We start from the raw sequence: 20,704 nt of genomic DNA on the forward strand, positions 1-20,704 counted from the left end.
TACAGACCCTAATGTCTTTTAGTTTAGTTTTTTCAAAACCATCTAACGGCTTGTGTCGTCCTCCCAGGCACGGGGTTATAACATTGCCATCTTCTAGACTAAAGGCTGATTTATGGAAGTTTCTCAAACCCACAAAGCGATTTCGGAATCGAACCTCGTGCGCAGCAGTCGCGCTATGCGACAACTGGGCAAACAAGGCAGAGGTTTCACGCTTTTATATTTCAGCCAAAATAACTTACCGATTGCGTTAAAATTTTGACTTCTTGAAGACTATTCAGCATTTCTAAGACTTCAACTTAATAATGGATGAACTCTTTTAATTGAACATATCAGCAGCTAGTTTATCTACCTTAAAACATTTAAAGAAAATTAATTTATGTACTACAAGAAACTTCAAAACCAATCTTGGTGTACCTACTGAAAGCAGCCGTGCAAATTGCAATTTTATGCTGGGTATATTCAAGGTTTATATTTCATTGTAGTTTTGAGAAACTATCGTAAAATGTCTTGCTATGTTGTTGTAATTGTTTTTAATGACTGTTGTGTTAATAGTCACTTTGCTGATTTTAATGTTGGCGTATATAAAGAAAATTATATACAGCCTCTTGTTATTTGATTCTTCATTATTATGGATTGGTTGGCGTTTCTGTTTTGTGTTTTAATATGGGTGAGCTATTATTTTAAGTTGTTTTTACAGTGCATTAAGGGATGAACCTATTATAAATGTTCAGTAACCTTTAGATGTATTTAAAGAAGCTGTTACACGTTGTTGTAACACGAGACATAGTGAATTCAATCATATCAAGTGTTTAGTACATTCCAAGAATTTTCATTGTAATTTAAAACGATAAAAATTACGATATTTTTTTTCTGTTCGGCTGGCGTTTTGTATTATTTTTGATTTGGTTTCTTCTAATGCCTAATCATATTGTTTTACATTGACACACTATTGAGGTCTTTTACTCAGTGTTTCGACTGTCAGATTGGATAGTGTGTTTTCATAATAGTTTTCCAGTGGCCAGTAGATCAGCAAGGTTATTATCATCAGTGTTGAAAGCTTCGTCTATTTTGAGCAGCGATGGAAATCCATACAAGATCAAACGACGTCACAAATCTCAAGAAGAGTTCGTTGTCATAAAACTTTTGGACTCTTTTGGATATCTTTGTCATTAAAAAGGATGGACCCGATACGTATGGATACGATTACAAGTGCAATTTGCATTTGCGAATCTCTAAAGACAAGTTCGGAGCATGAACACAAGCTATCATTTTTTTTTCATGTCATTCTCTGCCATGAAAATTACATGAAGTTAATCTCAACGAAGGCAGGTGCAGAACTAACTGCCAAAATTAGTCAATTACCCCGCAAATTAGTGTGTGAAGCCAATTTGTTTCATCATCTCCCGAGCCTTTTCCCAATTTGTTTACACCTTGTTTAATCAGTTTTAATTTCATGTCTTTGAAAACATGAATATGGTCAATCGTTTTGTTAATTTTTCAGTATCTACCTTTAAGCACTTTTGTACACTGATGTGTACGATAATTGTATAGTTCCACCGCGCAATCTTTTAAACCAACGATACAAGTTTTGATTTTGCCATTTAAAAGATATTCACCAAGAAAATTTAAGTTAATAGTCAACTGCACATCATCATCATCCTCCGCGCCTTTTTCCCAACTATGTTGGGGTCGGCTTCCAGTCCAACCAGATTCAGCTGAGTACCAGTGCTTTATACCGCGCCTTCATACTCGAGAGGTTGGTTCTTTACCCACTAGGCCACCACGACTTTTTTATAGTCATATGCACAGATGTTTATATAATATAAAAGATTAACCATTTCTATATTTTTTTTCAGTCTTAGCACATCTCTAGACATGCAAAACTTATGTAGTTACTTGATTGTTTTTTAATTTAGTATTACTAACGTGATTGATCAGGCGCAATGCTCGCCTTGCATTGGCTTGTATCAAGCGACTAAACTCCTTCACACACTAGGCTGCGCAAATTTTGGGCACCTGAAGATTTTGGTCAATAGACACTGCATTACAAAACAAAATGTCGCGACGTCAAAGTTTTTATGTATTTCAAAAAGGCCTTTGCAGGATCTTATGAAAAGTCGGTCTAGTTCGACACTTCTAAAAAGTGGATCGCATGGAGTAAGACCAAGGAAGAGTCTATAGAGGTAGTCGCTTAAGGCTAAAAAAATACCAAGTCAAGCCAATTATCCTTCGCGGCGACTGTTCTCATATAAGGAGATCAACTAGCTACCCAAGTCATAGTGCTCAAGCATTTGCGCAGACACAAGTGTACCTACTCCCTATTCCTTCACTCTCATTCCCTGATGGGACGAATATCCGACGAGAGGGATCAGGCGCAGAACACCCGTACTTTTTGTACGGGTGTATCAGTCATCAACTTCCAGTCCAGTCTCTGGGCTGTTTTGTGAACATTTCTAAACCCCATATACTGAAATGATGATGTCCTCCAAACCGATTATCAGCTACGGGGGCTGTTCTCATGTAAGGAGATTAGCCAACTGCTCGGGACATATTATAGTGCATAAGTATTTGCGTAATCACAAGTGCACTCTTATTATTATATTTCTTCACTCTCATGGCACGACCGGAGAGAGATCAGGCGGACCTTAGTTAGACCACTAAACGATATTCACGTGCTCTCCGATGCACGGGTGTATCAAAAACCCACTTCCAAACTCTGGTCTACTATGTGAAAATGTCTAAAATGCAGTACTTTTGAAATATTCGGGTATCAAAGACTAGCGTAGTGTACGAATGGCATAAGATGTATGTAATTAATGTGTGTATGCATTAGTGTGAGCATAAATACAGCTGGCTTATTATATGGTTAATTTGAAAAGCCAAGTAATACCTTTATTTTCTTTGCAAAAATTATTAGCAGTTAATTTAAATGCAATAGCCGTTTTACGAGGTTTTTCGTGCATCAGGAGAGTAGTGCAGCTGAAAACATACGTTGGTATATATTGTGTGAATAATTATTATAGTGTATCCAGTTAGTCTAGAAGACCCCAACATTGATGAGAAAAGGATAGGCTGATGATTGTAAATAATAAATATAATCAATGAGCAATTAAAATTGGAATAAATTTTCTTGTCTATATAGTTAGAACAAAAGCGAGTTAAAACAAAAGAAAGAAACCTTTATATTCCTAATATGAATTTGGTAAATTGAAGAGGCTTTGTACTGTGAAAATTCCACGTAATAATGCGATCTTAGTGACGTGATTTTCTTTTGTTTTAGGCGTTACACGTGTCGAATACTCAGTCACAAGGTTCTACCAACACAGAATGTAAGTATGTATTGTATACTAAAGAATGTTTTTTTTTTAACAAAGGCATGCTGCAGATTTTCACTGGTTTTCTATTGGTTCTGGTAAACAATATAAAGTCCGTTCCACTTGGACGCTGTCATTAACAGTGCAAGTGAAGTGAAAAAAGAAAATGGCATAGTAGCAGTGAATAGTTTATATAATTCTTTCGCGACGTAGTGGTATTTCTGATAGTTCAAATGTCTTCTATTTTTTAAAGTATAACTCGTCGCTTGTAAAAAACTAACTAGTTACACGACTACTATCTTTTTACTCAATTCTTTATTAGTATTCCATCTATACTAATATTATAAAGAGGAAAACTTTATTTGTTTGTTTGTTTACATTAACATAGGCTATATTTTATCCCGGTGCGGGCAGTAGCCCCCACGGGACGCAGGTAAAACCGCGGAAAAACGGCTAAAGTGTTATAAAGGTGTTACATTTTACAATCTCTGACGTCACCTCCATAGTCCACACCTATCCATAACTTATTCTGCTTCAGTATACCTACATAGATATAAGCAACAATATCTACATTCAAGAATTTACTTAGCAGAATGTTCTATGTTCTAAAGTAATTTAACTAAATGTAACGTAAAATGTAATGTAACTAAAGTAATTTTTCAAATTCTTCACCTTTACATAAGTATAAGTAAATAAGATTTTCATAATAACCAAATATGTTTTAGCTGCCATCAACGTCCCGTGGCTGCGCAAGAGTACATGCCAAACTCCTACTACAGTTGATAAATGTATTCAATGCACGTGTGACGATGGAGTGCAGACCTGCAGAAATGTGTGTCATACTCTCGAATATCGAAGGAAAGGTAATATTTCTTTTTCGGTAATAGCTAGATCTTAAACGGATCTCGGTTTTGAGAGAAAACTAGTTCTTTCATCCAATTAATAAGCAGAATATGTCCTTTCTAGGCTCTAGATTGTCTGTGTCCCTACCAATTTTCATTTAAATCGGTACATAAGTACATAAGCACGATATACAGAGTTGTATTCGCATTTATAACGTGAGTAAAGATAGGAGGTCTGAAAGCCGCTATATTTTGGTCTTCGAGGAATCCTTCATTATCATCAACTGCCGAGTCTTCCCAACTATATTAGTGTCCGCTTCTAGTACCGCAGTAGCAGTGTTGTACATGGAGCGACTGCTTATCTGACCTCCTCAACCCAGTACCCCAGGCAGCCATATATGATCCCTATCGAATAGCTGATATAAAATCGTGGTGGCCTAGCTAGTGGGTAAAGAGCCAACCTCTCGAGTATGAGGGTGTGAGTTCGATTCCAGGTCAGGCAAGTACCAATGCAACTTTTCTAAGTTTGTATGTACTTTCTAAGTATATTTTGGACATCAATGACTGTGTTTCGGATGGCACCTTAAACTGTAGGTCCCGGCTGTCATTGAACATCCTTGGCAGTCGTTACGAGTAGTCAGAAGCCAGTAAGTCTGACACCAGTCTAACCAAGGGGTATCGGGTTGCCCGGGTAACTGGGTTGAGGAGGTCAGATAGGAGTCGCTCCTTGTAAAGCACTGGTACTCCGCTGAATCTGGTTAGACTGGAAACCGACCCCAATATAGTTGGGAAAAGACTCGGGAGATGGTGATCGAATAGCTGATATAATTAATACTCGTATCTTTTCAGGAAGCGAATGCTTTAGTGGACAGCGGATTCCGGATCCCGATGGATGCAATACTTGTATTTGTTTTGAAGGAGAGATACACTGCACGCGCAACCAATGCGATTATGAACACGATTATGAAGGCAAGTTTATAATGTTTACGTAATGTTTGTGTGTATGTTTTTGTGTTGTATAGTTATCGGCACGAATCTTGAGCTCTGACCTTCACCTGCGCAGATGTAATTTATTGGGTCTCTTTTGTGGTATGAAGTGAGGCGAGGGGGCGGGCGAAAGCGGTGATTGGCACTCAGTGGATCGCGTCATAGCTGTCACTCGGGATTGGTTCTTCGCTAATAAATCACTTCTGCGCAGATGTAGGTCAGAGCTCAAGATTCGTGCCGATAACTATATGTTACTGAAAAGTATAAAGGTCGTTTAAGTATCGTGATCAGTACCAGCCCTTTCCTAACTATAGGGTTCGGCTTCCAGGCGAACAGCATTCAGCTGATTTCCACCGTATTACACATATCTGCCTCCTCAACCAAATTTCTCAGGCCGTCCGATACCTCTTGTTTAGGCTGGTTACCAGAATGTCTGGCTGGTAATTATATAAATAAATAAATTTGAAGAATAGAATTGACACATTCATTGAATGAATATTTTCAGGTAAAGAATGTACTGTACCGAAGTATATTTTGAAACCAGATGGATGTAACTTCTGCTTTTGCTCGCCTGAAGGGAGATTGAAATGCAGCAATGAAATCTGCATACCAGGTACTTAATATATCTATCTATAATATTTATAATTCTATATCTAAAGATATTATAAAGTTCATAAATTAACCCGTGCATTGAAGAGCATGTAAATGTCACCATGCCGATGCTGCGGGATTGTTCGAAAGAGCTATCGCGGTCTTTGTACATAAAGGGCTTAAGAAAAAAGGTTTTAGTCAGCAATAGTCTGACACTCCCTCACGCTTCTAACCTATAGCGGGAAAGATGATTGCCTTTAAAATCGTGCTATTATAGTAAAGCGCAGAGAGTGCTCAGTTGACTGATCTCTTTAGAGAGAACAGCCACCGTGGCCGATAACCGATGCCATTAACCAATAGTACCCAAAGACTTTTTCTGGTACATGTACATAAACCTAGTTATTTTCAGAGTTTCAGTGTAGCAAGGATAAGACTGGAATATTTCGACCAGACCGCTGTAACGTGTGTGCGTGCGTGAATAATCGCCTGAGGTGCACGGCCAACAAATGTTTAACAGCGATAACTGAACCAAGTCTTCCACCAGGTATTCGACCACCTTATGGTGAACACACACCTGTTTGAATCGAGCGCAGCGGAGGAATCGCATGATTCTTCTAGATTTGCCTATAATTGTCGAGAGTTGCCCTCGGTATCTCAGGGATCCCATCATTACCTATCAAACAAAAAAATGATTTTGCAAATCCGTCGGAGTAATCGGTGAATATATATAAAAAAAATAAAAGATTCCGACGAATTGAGAACCTCCTTTTTAGAAAATCGGCAAAAAATCGATTCCTCCCCTGCGGTTGTTGCGGTTGAGTCCGACAGATTACTACAGATTTACGACAAATATCATCATAGCTATGTAAGGGCTAGCTATTCGGAAATCTATCTTCATGTAATATGTACTAAAATCTGCAAAAAAATATAAGTATCTAAATTATTCATCCGTATAAAAAAAAAAATATTACGTAGGTAGTACTTCTAGTAATTATGTAGCTACAAGTTATGTTGGCCTGAGTCAAAGTTAAAGTACCTCATCTATCATACATTGTTCTTCAGTACGGATGTAAAATAAAAAGGTCAAATCAATTTTCCTACAGCTTTAAGTTCAATGATTGATCCACAAATAAAAATGAGATTTCAAGAAGACGAAGGACAAACTCCACTACCGCATAAATGTACCAATACCATTTGTTGCCATTGTCTTAAACGAATGCTAGCAGGCTATGTGGGATCTTCTTCAGGTAAGTGAAAGAACGTAAATAAACTGCACGATTTAGTGTTGGGTAAAGGAGAACAGCCAGATTTTAATATCGCGATAACCTCTTGAAACACAGTGTACAAATACTTAAGTAAATACAAGTCAAAAAATTGTTATTTTTTCAGAAAATTATGACGACTTGTTCAATGAAGACACACAAAATCAAAAAAATATATCAAGGGGTCCATTATTTGATATCATTGCTCAGATATGCAGTAAAAACCAGTCAACTGTTGAACAAAGTCATGCTTATCATGGTTACAAACAAGAAGCTAAACTGCATTCTAATAGTTTATCAGAAGACAAAAGTAAATTAATAAAAATATTGGCCACTTTATCAAATAATCCTACACTTGGTGATATAAGTGATAGATTTTCCTCATCACAACCAGAATATGCTCAAAAAAATTATCAAAGTAATAATTTTCAAAACCTCGCAACGGAATATTTAATAAAACCACCGTCAACTGTAAACTACTCGACTAAATTAATTACTGCAAGCTCCCAAAGTAATCAAACAAATTTAGTTGTCCCCGATAAGGAACCTTTGTATCAGGACTCGTTTTTGCCAACAGAAGGCCGTCATGAAATCGTTTCAAATTCAGTTTCTCTCTCTGTTCCAGAATATCCTAAAGATATTGATAAAGTTTTCCCGTTTAGCGATGAGAACGAAAAATTGAGCAATGATTATTCTTCTCTGACTATAAATCCAATGGATGAGCCTAGAATTATTTCTAATTCATTACAATTTGGACCCTCAGATCAACATACCATTATACCAGTAATGTCTATCCAAAATACGGAAAGCATAGCGAATAACAAAATCCAATCTCTTAATTTTGTGCCACAAAATGTACCAAACGCAGAAGCCGTAACTTCAGATGAATATCATCAATACAAGCCGACTATGAATATCATCAATAACTCTGCTAAATCTATTATAGAAAATAATGACGAGAAATCAATGATTGATGAAATTAACCAAATTATACAGCACACGTTACAAACTCAGCTTGAACCAAATCCAGCACTAAACAATATGTATCAATTGAAACAACAAGAAGATTACCAAAATCCTAACATACCCCAAATACATGAAAATAATAATTTTGAATCACTTTCATTACAAAAAAGTCTGAATCAATATAATGATTCCTCTATTCAAGTTGAAACAGAATCCGATTTAACAAGTCAAGTTATTTTAAACAAAATAGAGGATGCATTACAAATTAAGAGTCCTGTTACTGGCTCAACGTTGGTCCAAGATCAAAATCAACTGAAAGATATATCAATTACAAATTATCATGATATGAGCCAGATAGTACCAAATTATAACTTTGATCAGGATGTTAATCGTACACCTCAGAACACCAGAATACCACCACAAAGTAACAGGGGTTCCTCTGATTTTCATGATAATCAGTATTTGCTCAACCGTAATCCGAGTCTTCAAATAAACCATCAGCCAAATGTACCGGCCCGATTTTTACTTCCGCCTAGGTCACAATTTAAGCCCAGATCATTTTACACTCATAATGTGCATGAAAGGAGACCTCGACCCGTTTTTGTACCAAATCAAGCTCGGCCTCCCATGCTTCATAATAATATTGCCCAATCTCAGTTATACCACAGACTCATTCCTACATCACAAAACTTCCAACCTTCAAATAATTTAATAGCTTATAGACCAAATTCTCCAAATCTTATCCGTGAGCCTCTAAAGCTTCAGCAATTTCCGCACGGTGATACACTTGTGCATGGTTCTACGTATAATGGAAACTTGCACAGCGGTGAAACCACACTAAATAAAGACCAACCATATAAATATGTGGCCCTACCAGACCTTACCGACCCATTACTAGCTGAAGTATATCAACAAAAGAATGGACGGCTAAATGGTCATCCTCGCATTCATCCTTATACCATGCACCCAAATATCCAGAGTCAGCCACATAATGTTGCTCATGTTCCTTTAAAACATATCACACAAATGCCCAAGCCAGCTCGACCTATCTTACTCCCACAAAAGCAAATTGCCATACAACAGCCATCAGCACAGCACAGTAAACTAGTATGGGAGGGTCAAAGAAGACCCCTTAATCCATTTAGGTATCCACATTATTTAGATCCAAATCCTTCACACCAAAAAAACTTTCAATATTCACCTTCTCAAATGATACCTAATCGACCAGTATTTGGCAGTAGTGAACTTTCCAGTGAAATACAATACTCACCCCGTCCTACTCGACCCGTTAACTTCCCATATAAACGTCCAGAGAATGAAAAAAAACAATACTATAATAAACCAGACCAGATGCTAGGTCAGTTTAAACAACAAAATGGATTATACAAAAGTAATAACTATGAATCAATTTTTGCTCTAATGCCAGGACAATTTCCTAATGCCAATGTTGCAAATCAATTTCAAAACAAAGGTGCACCACGACCTAATCTTCATCCGGGAGTTACAGATAATCCCAAATCTCCTGTTACGATGCAATATGTTGTATCCGATCCTCCCAAAGATACTGAAAACATAATTAACCATAAGTATCCTGATACAGATGAAAATGAATATCATGACAATCAGAAAGATGCGGGTCTGTTGGTTCAGTCTGATGATCACGATCAATATATATCACCTTCATCCTTAGAAAGCCAAGTGAATGATATTTTTTGGAACAACAATAATGAAAATTTGCTTCAGGCCACTACTTCTGACCAATCGCTTATGATTAAACTCGACAGTGGCCATCAACAAGAGATCGATAAGATATTTAATGACTATGAGGATATGTCTGAAAATCAAAATAGCGAAATTGATTTGGAAATGAAAAGTTCTTACAAAGAATATAACTCTGCACAAAATCAAGACGAACTGCCATTAACCGATAGTTCAGTTAGCGACATTGAGGAAAATAAAGACGTATATAATTTCGTTGACGAGTTTTACAAAGTTACGCCTAACCCAATTCAAGATGAACCTGTGGCATTGACTACTTCAAACAACCCTTCCTTAAATTTATATAGTTCCATTGACGAGTTCTACAAAGTTATGCCTAACCCAATTCAAGGTGAACCTGTGGCATTGACTACTTCAAACAACCCTTCCTTAGATTTTCATGACCAAGACGAACAAGTAGATGCTTATAAAACAACTACAGATTTCGAAGAATCTTTGTACGACTCAGTATCTACTAATGGCCAAAGTCCTCAAGATTTTGAATTAAAATTGAATGAGATGGATCTATCCGATGTATCACAATCCTCAAATCCACAAGAACCCTCGTTTGTTAAAAGAATGGAATTAAATGAAACAACTACAGCTACAACTGCAAATTGGTTGGAGAATAGTACTGAAGAAATCTATAATACGACTGATAGCTTAAGTACATTGTCAGAATTTTCAGAAAATCTATCTACAGCAAACAATATTGTAGATAAAATGCTGTATAGCAGTTTAACCACTGAAGAATTACAAACAATAATAAATGATGTCAAATCAGAATTAGAATCAAAGGTTCAGTTTGATAACAATAACGAAACGGACTTTATATATGACCGCTTTTTAGATGATGCTCCTACATTTTCTGAAGACGGCGGGATGATAGAATCTGCAGAAAACCTACTGGAAATTCACACTACATCAGAAGATTCAAATGTGAAAGACATTGAAACAATTACTAACTTTAAAGAAATTGATTCAACTACGACAGTAGCTGCAGTGAATCTTGAAACTTCTTTGTTGCCAAAAATATTCAATTCTCGAGTAATATACAAACAGAAAGATCAAATAGAGGAATGTGGCGAAGGAACGCAATGGATTAGAAACTGTTATGGTTGCTCCTGTGAAAACGGTAAAGCAGTATGTTATAAATTGCCTGCTTGTGTACTAAGAAGTATTGGTAAGTGTCTTGTAAACATTATTTGTTAGGTATTTTATTTACGTTTAGCTAACAAAAAACACTTAATTTCAAAGTCCATAAATAATTAGGATGTACGAGTATCTAATCATCACTTCAAAATGTTTTAAAGAGAATGAAATTGTAATTTTTTCAGGAGAGCCGATGACATGCAAACCTTATTCTCGATTCAAGATGGGTGACTGCTATACTTGTGTATGCAATGGCGATGGTGTAGCCGAATGTGATTCCACAGGCTGTACGAAAGAGATAGGAAATGAAATGCTGGCTGTTGGAGAAAAACCGAATAATCCAGAAGGTAATCTTGGCTTTACTGTTAATGACAATGAAAATTAAATAGTACTTACTAAATATCTTAATAAGTATTTCAGATGATGTTTTACATCACGCAAGTGTAGATGCAATCGTCTATTAATTAAATATTTTCTAGATTCAACAGAGGCTGGGTTAGCCTACAAACAATACCATGATGAGAAAAAAACTGATGAGCAATATTATTCAAGCGACAAAAAGTTGCCCAAGGAATGTACCAAGCAAATCGTTTATCCGACTTGTGAGCCGGGCACGACTTGGATCAGTGCTTGCCATCGCTGTGAATGCAAAAATAACAGTAGACATGAATGCACTCCAGTTGATGGTTGCGAATTGGACGTTCTTAGGAAGGGTAAGAAAATTATGTCGTGTGTGTCGTACCTAATCACAATAAATTCTATCACATATACTGTAAGATATTCTATGGCGAATTGTTAAAAAAATAACCTAATCCATTCAGTGGTTTAGCCACAGGAGTCATTTTTCGTTTTCATAATTTACAACATCATGTGTAAAGCAGAGATGAAGTTAGGAGTATCGAATGTTTTGATCAGTTGTCCGCTGTCAGTTTTAGTACGTAGAATTTCCGTTTTTTGTAATGACTGACTCTTATATGGTGTTCTAATTCTCGTACATTTTTATTTTTTTTACTTTTTTGAAGATTTTTTTTTCCTATTTTTAAGTATTTTATTTTCTTCTTTGTGCTAATCGACATATATTAACCAGTATATTAACGTATTTAATTTTATCTGATTTGGTATGAGTAGGTAATGAGTTAAGTTTTTAGTAGTAGGGTAACTAGAATCAAACTTAGTTATAATTTTGACGTTCATAAGTGCTTGTAAAGGCCTAAATGAAATAAATGATTTGACTTTGACTTTGACTTTGACTAGTAAAAGCACTCACTTTTGACATCGGTTCCGACGACATTTTTAAATAACCCCGCTGATCTGTGATAATAGCAATTAGAGGCAGATACTGATGATTTGTTGATAATAAACTCGGCTCGGCTTGAATGATCATAACCCTTGGTGCGATCGGTTCGTGGAAGTTAGTTGGTTCAGATTCGAATGTCACTTGAATATCTCGGCCAGCCATTCCTTCATTTGTCTGTTGGTTTTCTCCTTCGAAAAATCCATCAGCCTTGAAGCTACTTGCTCGTTCAAGTTCAGAGTTTCTATTTCAGGGAAACCGAGTCGATGCAAGCCGAATTCTAAGTTCTACCCAAAGACGACCGGCATGCCTTGTGTTGAGTGCTACTGCAACGACGAAGGAATCCCTTTCTGCCCAACGCCTAACAAATAATCATTATTGTAATATAACTTTAATTTTGTACGTATGTCTATGTTATTCCTGATGATGACATTATTTGACTTTTTATATGTTTCGTAAGAAATGTTGCTGTTTATGACCGATTCTTTTTCATTAAAGCCCAAAAAGTTTTATATTAATAATTCATTGAATTTATATACTTCAATGACTGATATATAAAGGCTAAATGAGAAGGAATCGGTTATAGATAAGATGGATGTAAAAGAGCTTAATAATGATTTCAAACATGTAGTGTTTAGGTTAGGTAGAAATCTTTCCAGATTATTCTAAAAACGAATTATTGTAAATATAATAAAATGAAATACGAATTTAGAATAAAGACTCGTACTGATAATTTGAAAAAAATATATATAATGTAGATGGATTTTGCGTTATGACATCTCCGCTAGTCATTTTGTTTTCTATTGTGACCATCGGTAATTTTGTAGAGAAAATTCTAAAGTGCCCACGATAGTATAACACCTTTTATATACACAAAGAAAATTCAAACAAAACCTGAGTAAAAATGTAGTTTAATTTACTAACGAGCTGGCCAATGGCTAGCTAGCAAGTTTTATAAATAAAATATAGCTCGCCAGCAAAATAAAAGGCGTTGCTTTGGCCGTGTTCCCTTGAACGTAATAAAAATGAATGTTTAATTCTTGCTCGAATGCAGTGCAAAACTACTCATGTATAAAACATACTGTTTGTCTGTCCTGTTGTTGAAATATATATAGATAGCTGTTCCTATGTATTAGGATGACTTTTCTACAGTTAAAATACCAGAAAGGTTATCAAAATTATTGAAGGCCACTTTCAAGCGTATACTTTTAACTAAACAGAGAGTATAAGGCTGGAGACAGGACACAAGGCTGCTTTTTATCTTGAGTTCGGGAATTAGTTCTCTCGGGCCGCGTGTGGAACCGCGGAGAATAGCTAGTGTTACGAAGCAGACCCTTGAGCATCATCGGTAATATTAACAAGTAAACAACAGGTAAGTTCTTGAACTGAAAACTAAAGAACTGAACACAGATGACAAATCAACAGATAGAAATCTGTAATAAAAGATACTATGCTAGAAAACGTTTGAAAACATCTTAACATTTCTACACAAGACGCAAGTAAAATCTCTCAAAAGACACACTTTAATAAATCTTAAATACAAAGCCAAACCGTAGGAAACAAGCTAGTTAAGCAAACGGTAGCAGATGTAACAAATAAATATAAATTTTTGTCCACCGACGACAGGACGGCAGTGGGCAACGCATTGCGGAGCTCACAACCAAATATATTTTTAGTGCACAGTGATAAATATAATGGGAAAACGCAGACAAATTGGCCAATGCGCTCGGCTTTGAATTTGTGGAAAAAATATCGCTTCTCTGTGCGCTTATTGGAAAAGTAATTGCGTAAATCGTTTATTTTCAGTTTTGGTGGATTGTTAGTTATTTTTGAGAAATCGGTTCAAATAGAGCTCACATTTGGTACTAATTAATAAACTAACTGACTTTCAAGGTAGATAATTAAAAAAAAAGTGAAGAAAATATGTTAACTCTAAGGTGAGATGATACTCCTAAACGACTGGACGCATTTCCTTAAATCTTTAAACTGCATCCTGGATGATTTTGAAAACTAAATTACGCGCTTCTGTCAGTGCCGTTGGAGTTACTAGCCAGTTAGTGTACCATAAAGAAACTACATTCACAGTACAAATAAAACACAAACTCCAGGTAGTAAAAGCACACATTAACAAGCTGAATTAATAATTATAAATCCACCAGGTGCTTCGGAATGAGGCGGTGTATTTCAGCAAAGTAATGAAAAGGGCACAGGTGTTCTGACTGATGCCAGCCGGCTGACAGAAACTAATACTTATTGCCTGTATTTGTTCACTGTACTTTTTGGAAAATTGGCAGACTGAATGTGAGAGTTTATACAGGTAAATAATATTGGAGTGTCTGTTTGTGATGTTAAAATAATTGCTCCTTTGTTAAGTGCGTATGGATTTATACGACTTAAAAAAAAATTGTTTGTTTGTTCTGGCCGACATAAGAAAGGGCTGAACCAATTTTGAAGGGACTTTTTCTGCCAAATAGCTGACTGCCTGAATGCAAATTCTGGACCGAGTTGGTCAAATCACATGTAGGTAAAAAAAAAATACATCTCAATTTTGCTCAGTTATTTTTTAGATTTATTGACGCTAATATTTACAAATAAACCACTGTGCATTAGTTAATCAATTGGTTGATGACTTGTTTGACACACTTTACTTCGGTGAAGCACATATTTTGGGACCCTGGTTCGGTTCCTCCACAAAGGCAGACACTGCAGTGCTGGTTCGGGTTTTGTATGAGGGTGCCCATAGGACATTTGGCGTTACCTGCAAAATGTCAACATCAGTAAAGATTAGCCCTGCCGGGGCTGCGGGATTGTTCGAAAGAGTTACCGCTGCCATGGTACATAAAGGGCTTAAGAAGGAACATGTGTTTTAGTCAGTAAGAGTCTGATACTCCCTCATGCTGGGCTTTTTTGAGTTGGGAAATCACCAGATGAACCCTATGTTAAACCATATTTAAGATTTTGTAATTTTATTGATATAATGTTGATTTAACAAAGTTATACTTACTGTGATCTGAAATTAAAAATATCGTGGTAATTAGTAAGAGACAATTAAGTTGTACATTAAAGCTGCTTAGTATAAATGGTGTATCTTTTAGTGTTCTATTAGCTCCCACAAGTGGCTTCACTCAGATCTCGTAGGCACTACTTCGCGCACCCGGATAAAAAGTGGCATTCGTAGACAAATATGTTATACTAGCTTCCGCTCGCGGCTTTGCCCGCGTGGTGGTGTGTTGATAAAATGTAGCCTATGTGTCAATCCAGGGTATCACCTATCTACATATCAATTTCAACCAAATCGGTCCAGCCGCTTTGCGTGAAAGAATAACAAACATACATCCGTACATTCTCACACAAACTTTCACATTTATAATATTAGTAGGAATAGTAGGAACTAGGATTGTATACATTGAAACATTTTTTCAAATTGATCAAGTAGTCCTTGAAATAAGTGCGTTCAAACAAACTAACTCTTTAACTTTATAATATTAGCATAGATTGAAAAAATTAAACTGTACCTTTACACGTCTTAGGCTTTATCGAACAGAACCACTCTTTTAGCGAACATTGGCACTCTGCACAGTAGGGTTTGAAACCCATGTGAAACTCGTCCTTTGCATCGCAATCCCTTTCTGGAAATTTCATTGAAATAGTTGACAAATTCATCATCTTCATCTTGCGAGCCTTTTCCCTACTATATTGAGGTCGGCTACCAGTCTAAGGGACATGGCACAGTATAGCGGCACCGCAACAGCACGGCTCCACACCAGCATTTAAGTTGTCATTCAATTTAGAGCATTAAATCGTGTATATTATAATATATTTCGTAATTTCAATATGAAAAAGCCAATGGCGAGCAGTCAGCGCGCTTGCCGCTATCACACAACTCGGCTCGCAGCCCGCGTGCTGCAAGCGAGCAGATCTATTGCGTACAGCGCGCCGACGGCATGCTCATTACGCGCCGACTCCGAGTCGGCAGCGAAACAACGTCATTACGTCGTGTTCAATCATAACATCAATCATAATCGTCTTAAAATAATATTGAGTTTGCGGTGACGGCAAGCTTACACCTCGCGGCGCGGACGTCGAGCTGGCACCTTGCGGACAACGCGTAGTTAGCGCGCTGGCAGCTAGCCGTAGTCTAAATTCGAGGCGATGCCGTGCTGCAGCCGTGCTGTTGCGGTGCCGCTATAATGTGCCATAACCTTAAGAGAGCGCGCACAGTGCAAATTATTAGTCGGCCATTGGTAGGTTTTTTTAGAAAGTGCGGAGGTGAGATAGGCAGTCTCTCCATGTAAAACACTGATACTCAGCTGTATCCGGTCAGACTGGAAGCCGACCCTAACATAGTTGGGAAAAGAATAGGCGGATGATGATTTTATGAAATACCTAAGTAGATATTTAATTGAAAATCTTGATAAAACTCAAGATCTGACATTATCTTTTTCTATTTTCTTGTTTCGGAAAGATTGGTTTACGTACATATTTTTATATTACATACTAGCTTCTGCTAGCGGTTTCACCCGCACCCCGTGGGAACTACTTCCTGTACCGGGATAAAAAGTAGCCTATAGCCTTCCTCGATAAATGGGCTATCTAACACTGAAAGAAACTTTCAAATCGGACTTGTAGTTCCTGAGATTAGGGCGTTCAAACAAACAACCAAACAAACTCTTCAGCTTTATAATATTAGTACCTAGGATAGATTTTGTATTCGTTTTATTATAAATTTTCAGTAATAGAAAATAATTTTAAGTTTGTATCATTTATTTAATATAATGATCTAGCCAAGTTCCCCTTTTTTAAATTAATATTTTTATAATTAAATAAAAAATGTACCTTGACACTCTCTCAATGCCTTTCCGTAGCACACCCATTTGTTTTGATCAGAACAAGTGCATGAGAGACACTTGCTCGGATTCACGGTTTCACCCGGAATACATCCTGATTCGAATAATCCTGAAATTACACGAGTACTATTAACTATACTCTATCCAAGGAAGCAAGAGCTAAAAGGTAAACAAAGAATGACACTTTTTCAAGATGGCGGTATAACCCGACCGATGACAAAACGTCACATTTTTGTGTAAAATGTTCGCAGTATCTGTGATTTTGTCATCGGTCGGGTTATACCGCCATCTTGAAAAAGTGTCATTCTTTGTTTACCTTTTAGCTCTTGCTTCCGTGGATAGAGTATAGTAGTTTAGCTCGGGACAAAAATAAAATAAAGCCTACTTGGTCACGCGGTGATATATTTTTTAAAATTGGATCAGTAAGTTCTTAGACGGGTAGTTCGTCGTTATAATACGCACCACAAATGGTTCGCAGTGCGAATCGCCTAAGTAAAATCCGTTACTACCAAGATATCAAAATGCAGTAAAAAATTATGAATAGAACCAAGAATAACTTACGGGATTTATGTTCGACTTCTGAAAAAAACAATGATATATATAAGACATATACAATCAGGAGCATAAGTGAATAATATACAGGGAACATAATAATATACATAGATACTTAGGTATCAATATAAAACGTTTGCTGTGAGAGCTTAGATATAGAATGCTATATAATGGTTAATAAATAATAAAATAATGCTCTCAAAATTCTAAAAAACAGTATACAAAATTAACTGCAGAAAAGTTAATTTGAACATTCTTATTTAAACCATTTCCTATAACTTTCTACTTAAGGAATAAGAAATGGCTGTTGGTCTAGCGTTAAGTCTAACTTTGCTCAGTTTAGCTTCTTAGCATATTCCATGTATTCCATAAGTAATAATAAAAATAAAATCACTTACCTTTTGAATATTTGCACAAGTTCAGTAAGCACAGCGCTAAGCCATTATGTAAGCAAAAACAATTCCTGCAGTATCGATTGTTGTCAGGACTGAAGAATGTAAAGGGCTCACAGAAAATTTCTTTATTCTTTGCATTCCGATTTTGATTAGCCTCTAAAACGTGAAAAAATTGATTTAGTGTCATAAAATATGGTCAGAAAATCGAATTTGAAGCCAGGTTTGCATATTGATATTAAAAGAGATCAAGCAAAATATAGCTAACATTTTTGTAAGGGTTCAGTAGTTTTAGCGTGAAAGTGTGATAGAGTAGGTAATAGGCAGATGGAGTTACTTTGGAATTGCGGGAAAACAGCTACTCTCTACCTCTGTATAAAAATTCATATGGTAGATATACATGTGTGACGGTGTGAAATGTATGCTACAAGGAGTGTGTTAAATAAGAACGTGGAAGGATGGAGAGGCAGAGATAGACCGAGGAAGAGATGCGAAAAGGGACATTAACAAGAAGGGAGTGGATGTTAGTATGACGTCAATAGAGAAAAATTAAATTAAAGTACATATTGCGCCGACCCCAATTGACTTGGGAAGGCAGGAAGATAAACAAGGTAGATTCTATGCACTTGACAATAATAAGGCAGATGAGGAATAATTTCTTACTCTTTTCATCGTCAGCCAATTGGGGTGTGTGACTTTCAGGACAACGGATCTTAGTGCAGACTTTCCGGCTATTGAGGCATATGCATGAAGTACAAGCAAAGCTAGAAGGCATTTCTTCATAATCCACACAAGATGCCCCGAACGACGCTTTTGATGCCGGGAAAACTACAAATATGCGTAAAGAAATAGGTTTTCTTTAATATGTATTTTTTTATTTTGCCACGCTTGTGCAATTGTTAGAGAATTTTAAACTTTGACATTACATTTTACATTTAGTTTTTAATTAGAGACTCTCTCTCTTTCCTGCTATGTATCCCACATGGTGGTGGGGCCAGCTTTCCTTATTTTTCTCCTTTTTGTTTTAGAGACTCATTTTAATCCTCCTGCCCTTATCCCAATTTTATTTGGGGTCGGCGCAGCATGTTTTCTCCTTCCATACTTTTCTTATATGCCGTCATCTCATAAGTGACATTCTTTCTTACCATATCGGCTTTCACACAATCCATCCATTGTTTCTTTGGTCGTCATCTAACACTATATCCGTCCACGATCATACTCATCACTGACGATTGGCATTTGTTATAGTTTCTCTGTATAGTGTGTCTTTCAGTAGCTCTACCATGAGTTTTAAGCAATAGTATTTGTTGATACTTGATACCGACTACGTACCAAATTTTTTCTATGGAAAATAGTCCCGTGAGTGCCCAGTAGACGTGCTGTAAAATTGCCCATAACGTAGTAGGTATCGAGCATCAAAAAATACAGTTGCTTTAAACTCTAGTCTCAAAATTGTTATAGTAGATACTTCACAATGCTAAAGCACAAGAGGACAATTTCTTACGGTTGTCAACATCAGCCAATCGGGATGAAACTACATTTGGTTCGCTTTCAGTACAATGCACCTTAGTGCAGACCCTCCGGTTATTCAGGCACATGCATACAGAACAAGCATCGTCAGCAGGCATTTCTTCATAATCCACGCAAGACACGAAGTCACTTGTCATATTGTTTGGAGATAATGAAGATTTTGGTGGTGGTTCTTGAAAGTGTGCTGCGAAAACTCCAAATATATTATTCGCGTCCCGAAGGAATCATTTTCAGCACAAGGATCGGTACCCTTCACTGATACATGGTCTCTAAACCTCCCATTAAATATTTTATAAAATGGGCCCAGTGATACCTAGCGAATTCAAACTGATCAGCTTCACAATCGTTAGTGGCCTTTAACACCTATGGGAGATGATGAAAACAGCAGACGTGTCTGGTTACCTATTTGGTTTTGGGACTAGCAAATAAATATTAATGTATACCTTTTCCATGTCCCCAATCACATTTCCTATTAGTGCAAAGTAGTTCGCCATTGTCACAAAAGCAGGTATCAGGGCAATAAGGATCATCTTCTTCATTTACATACATTTTTCCTTCTACGCACTTTGCCTTTTCTTTAGATTTTAAGGAAGTAAATGGTTTGGATTCACTAGTTTCTAAAGGGTCTTCTGAAAATAAATTTTGATGATTACATTAATGGTGAATATCCTGATGCAAGATTTCGCTAGTTTTCAAATGATCACATTGAAAAATATAATACCAGCTTCTACCAACGATTACACCCGCGTCATGTGGAAACTATACGCTGGTAAAAAATAGCCTGCAGCCTTACTCAATAGTTTATCTAATTCTGAAAACATTTTTACAATCGGTCCAGTAGTTCTTGTGAATAGTGCATTCATTATAAGCCTTTTTATCGTCCCACTGCTGGGCACAGGTCTACTCTCAAACGGAGAAGGATTGAGCATTAATCACTATGCTTGCTCAAAGCGGAATGGTGGCTTCAGACTTAACATTTTTTTTTAATAGATTGTGATAGTTTCACTTACTTCTAAGTCTTGATTTAGGACATTTAAAGTCTGTGCAACTAAGTATTCCTTCAGTACAGACACACATATTGCAGCCATCGCTAGATTTGGTCATTTCTCCTTCCTTACATTTATCCTTTGGAGATGTCTCTGCGGACAAAAGTACTAATTAAAGTACCACCTGCTTTTTAGGACATTTTATTTTGGCGGTCTTGTTATCGTTCAGAT

At 36.7% G+C, this 20,704-nt stretch overlaps 2 protein-coding genes across 4 annotated transcripts in view; one reads left to right on the forward strand and one right to left on the reverse strand.

Annotated features, from left to right (window-relative positions):
- Positions 1-583: 583 nt before the first annotated feature.
- LOC110374174 (uncharacterized) lies at positions 584-13,209 on the forward strand. Of its 2 annotated transcripts, none has more exons than XM_064039545.1 (11): positions 584-667; positions 3,281-3,329; positions 4,040-4,177; positions 5,006-5,125; positions 5,649-5,756; positions 6,144-6,278; positions 6,838-6,981; positions 7,124-10,903; positions 11,058-11,219; positions 11,352-11,585; positions 12,420-13,209. In XM_064039545.1, the coding sequence occupies exons 1-11, from the start codon at positions 629-631 to the stop codon at positions 12,536-12,538; spliced, it is 5,028 nt and encodes a 1,675-aa protein (XP_063895615.1). In that variant the 5' UTR covers positions 584-628; the 3' UTR covers positions 12,539-13,209. The 2 variants fall into 2 exon arrangements, with proteins under 2 accessions (XP_063895615.1, XP_063895616.1); XM_064039546.1 differs by having other exon boundaries at positions 7,622-10,903; positions 12,420-13,208.
- A 1,006-nt stretch (positions 13,210-14,215) lies between these two features.
- LOC110374141 (kielin/chordin-like protein) overlaps positions 14,216-20,704 on the reverse strand; it is a 50,635-nt gene continuing 44,146 nt past the window's right edge. The window contains exons 31-38 of one of the 2 annotated variants that reach the window (XM_064039539.1): positions 20,498-20,626; positions 19,931-20,116; positions 19,462-19,671; positions 17,964-18,116; positions 17,575-17,592; positions 17,003-17,122; positions 15,682-15,795; positions 14,216-14,924 (exon numbers count right to left, since the gene is read on the reverse strand). In XM_064039539.1, the coding sequence (XP_063895609.1) occupies positions 14,773-14,924; positions 15,682-15,795; positions 17,003-17,122; positions 17,575-17,592; positions 17,964-18,116; positions 19,462-19,671; positions 19,931-20,116; positions 20,498-20,626 (1,082 nt within the window). In that variant the 3' untranslated portion in view covers positions 14,216-14,772. Of the gene's footprint in view, positions 14,925-15,681; positions 15,796-17,002; positions 17,123-17,574; positions 17,593-17,963; positions 18,117-18,620; positions 18,786-19,461; positions 19,672-19,930; positions 20,117-20,497; positions 20,627-20,704 lie in introns of both variants that reach the window. The other variant, XM_064039540.1, reaches the window with a different exon arrangement.

Source organism: Helicoverpa armigera, chromosome 19 (assembly GCF_030705265.1).
Source record: "Helicoverpa armigera isolate CAAS_96S chromosome 19, ASM3070526v1, whole genome shotgun sequence".
Taxonomy (NCBI): Eukaryota; Metazoa; Arthropoda; class Insecta; order Lepidoptera; family Noctuidae; genus Helicoverpa; species Helicoverpa armigera.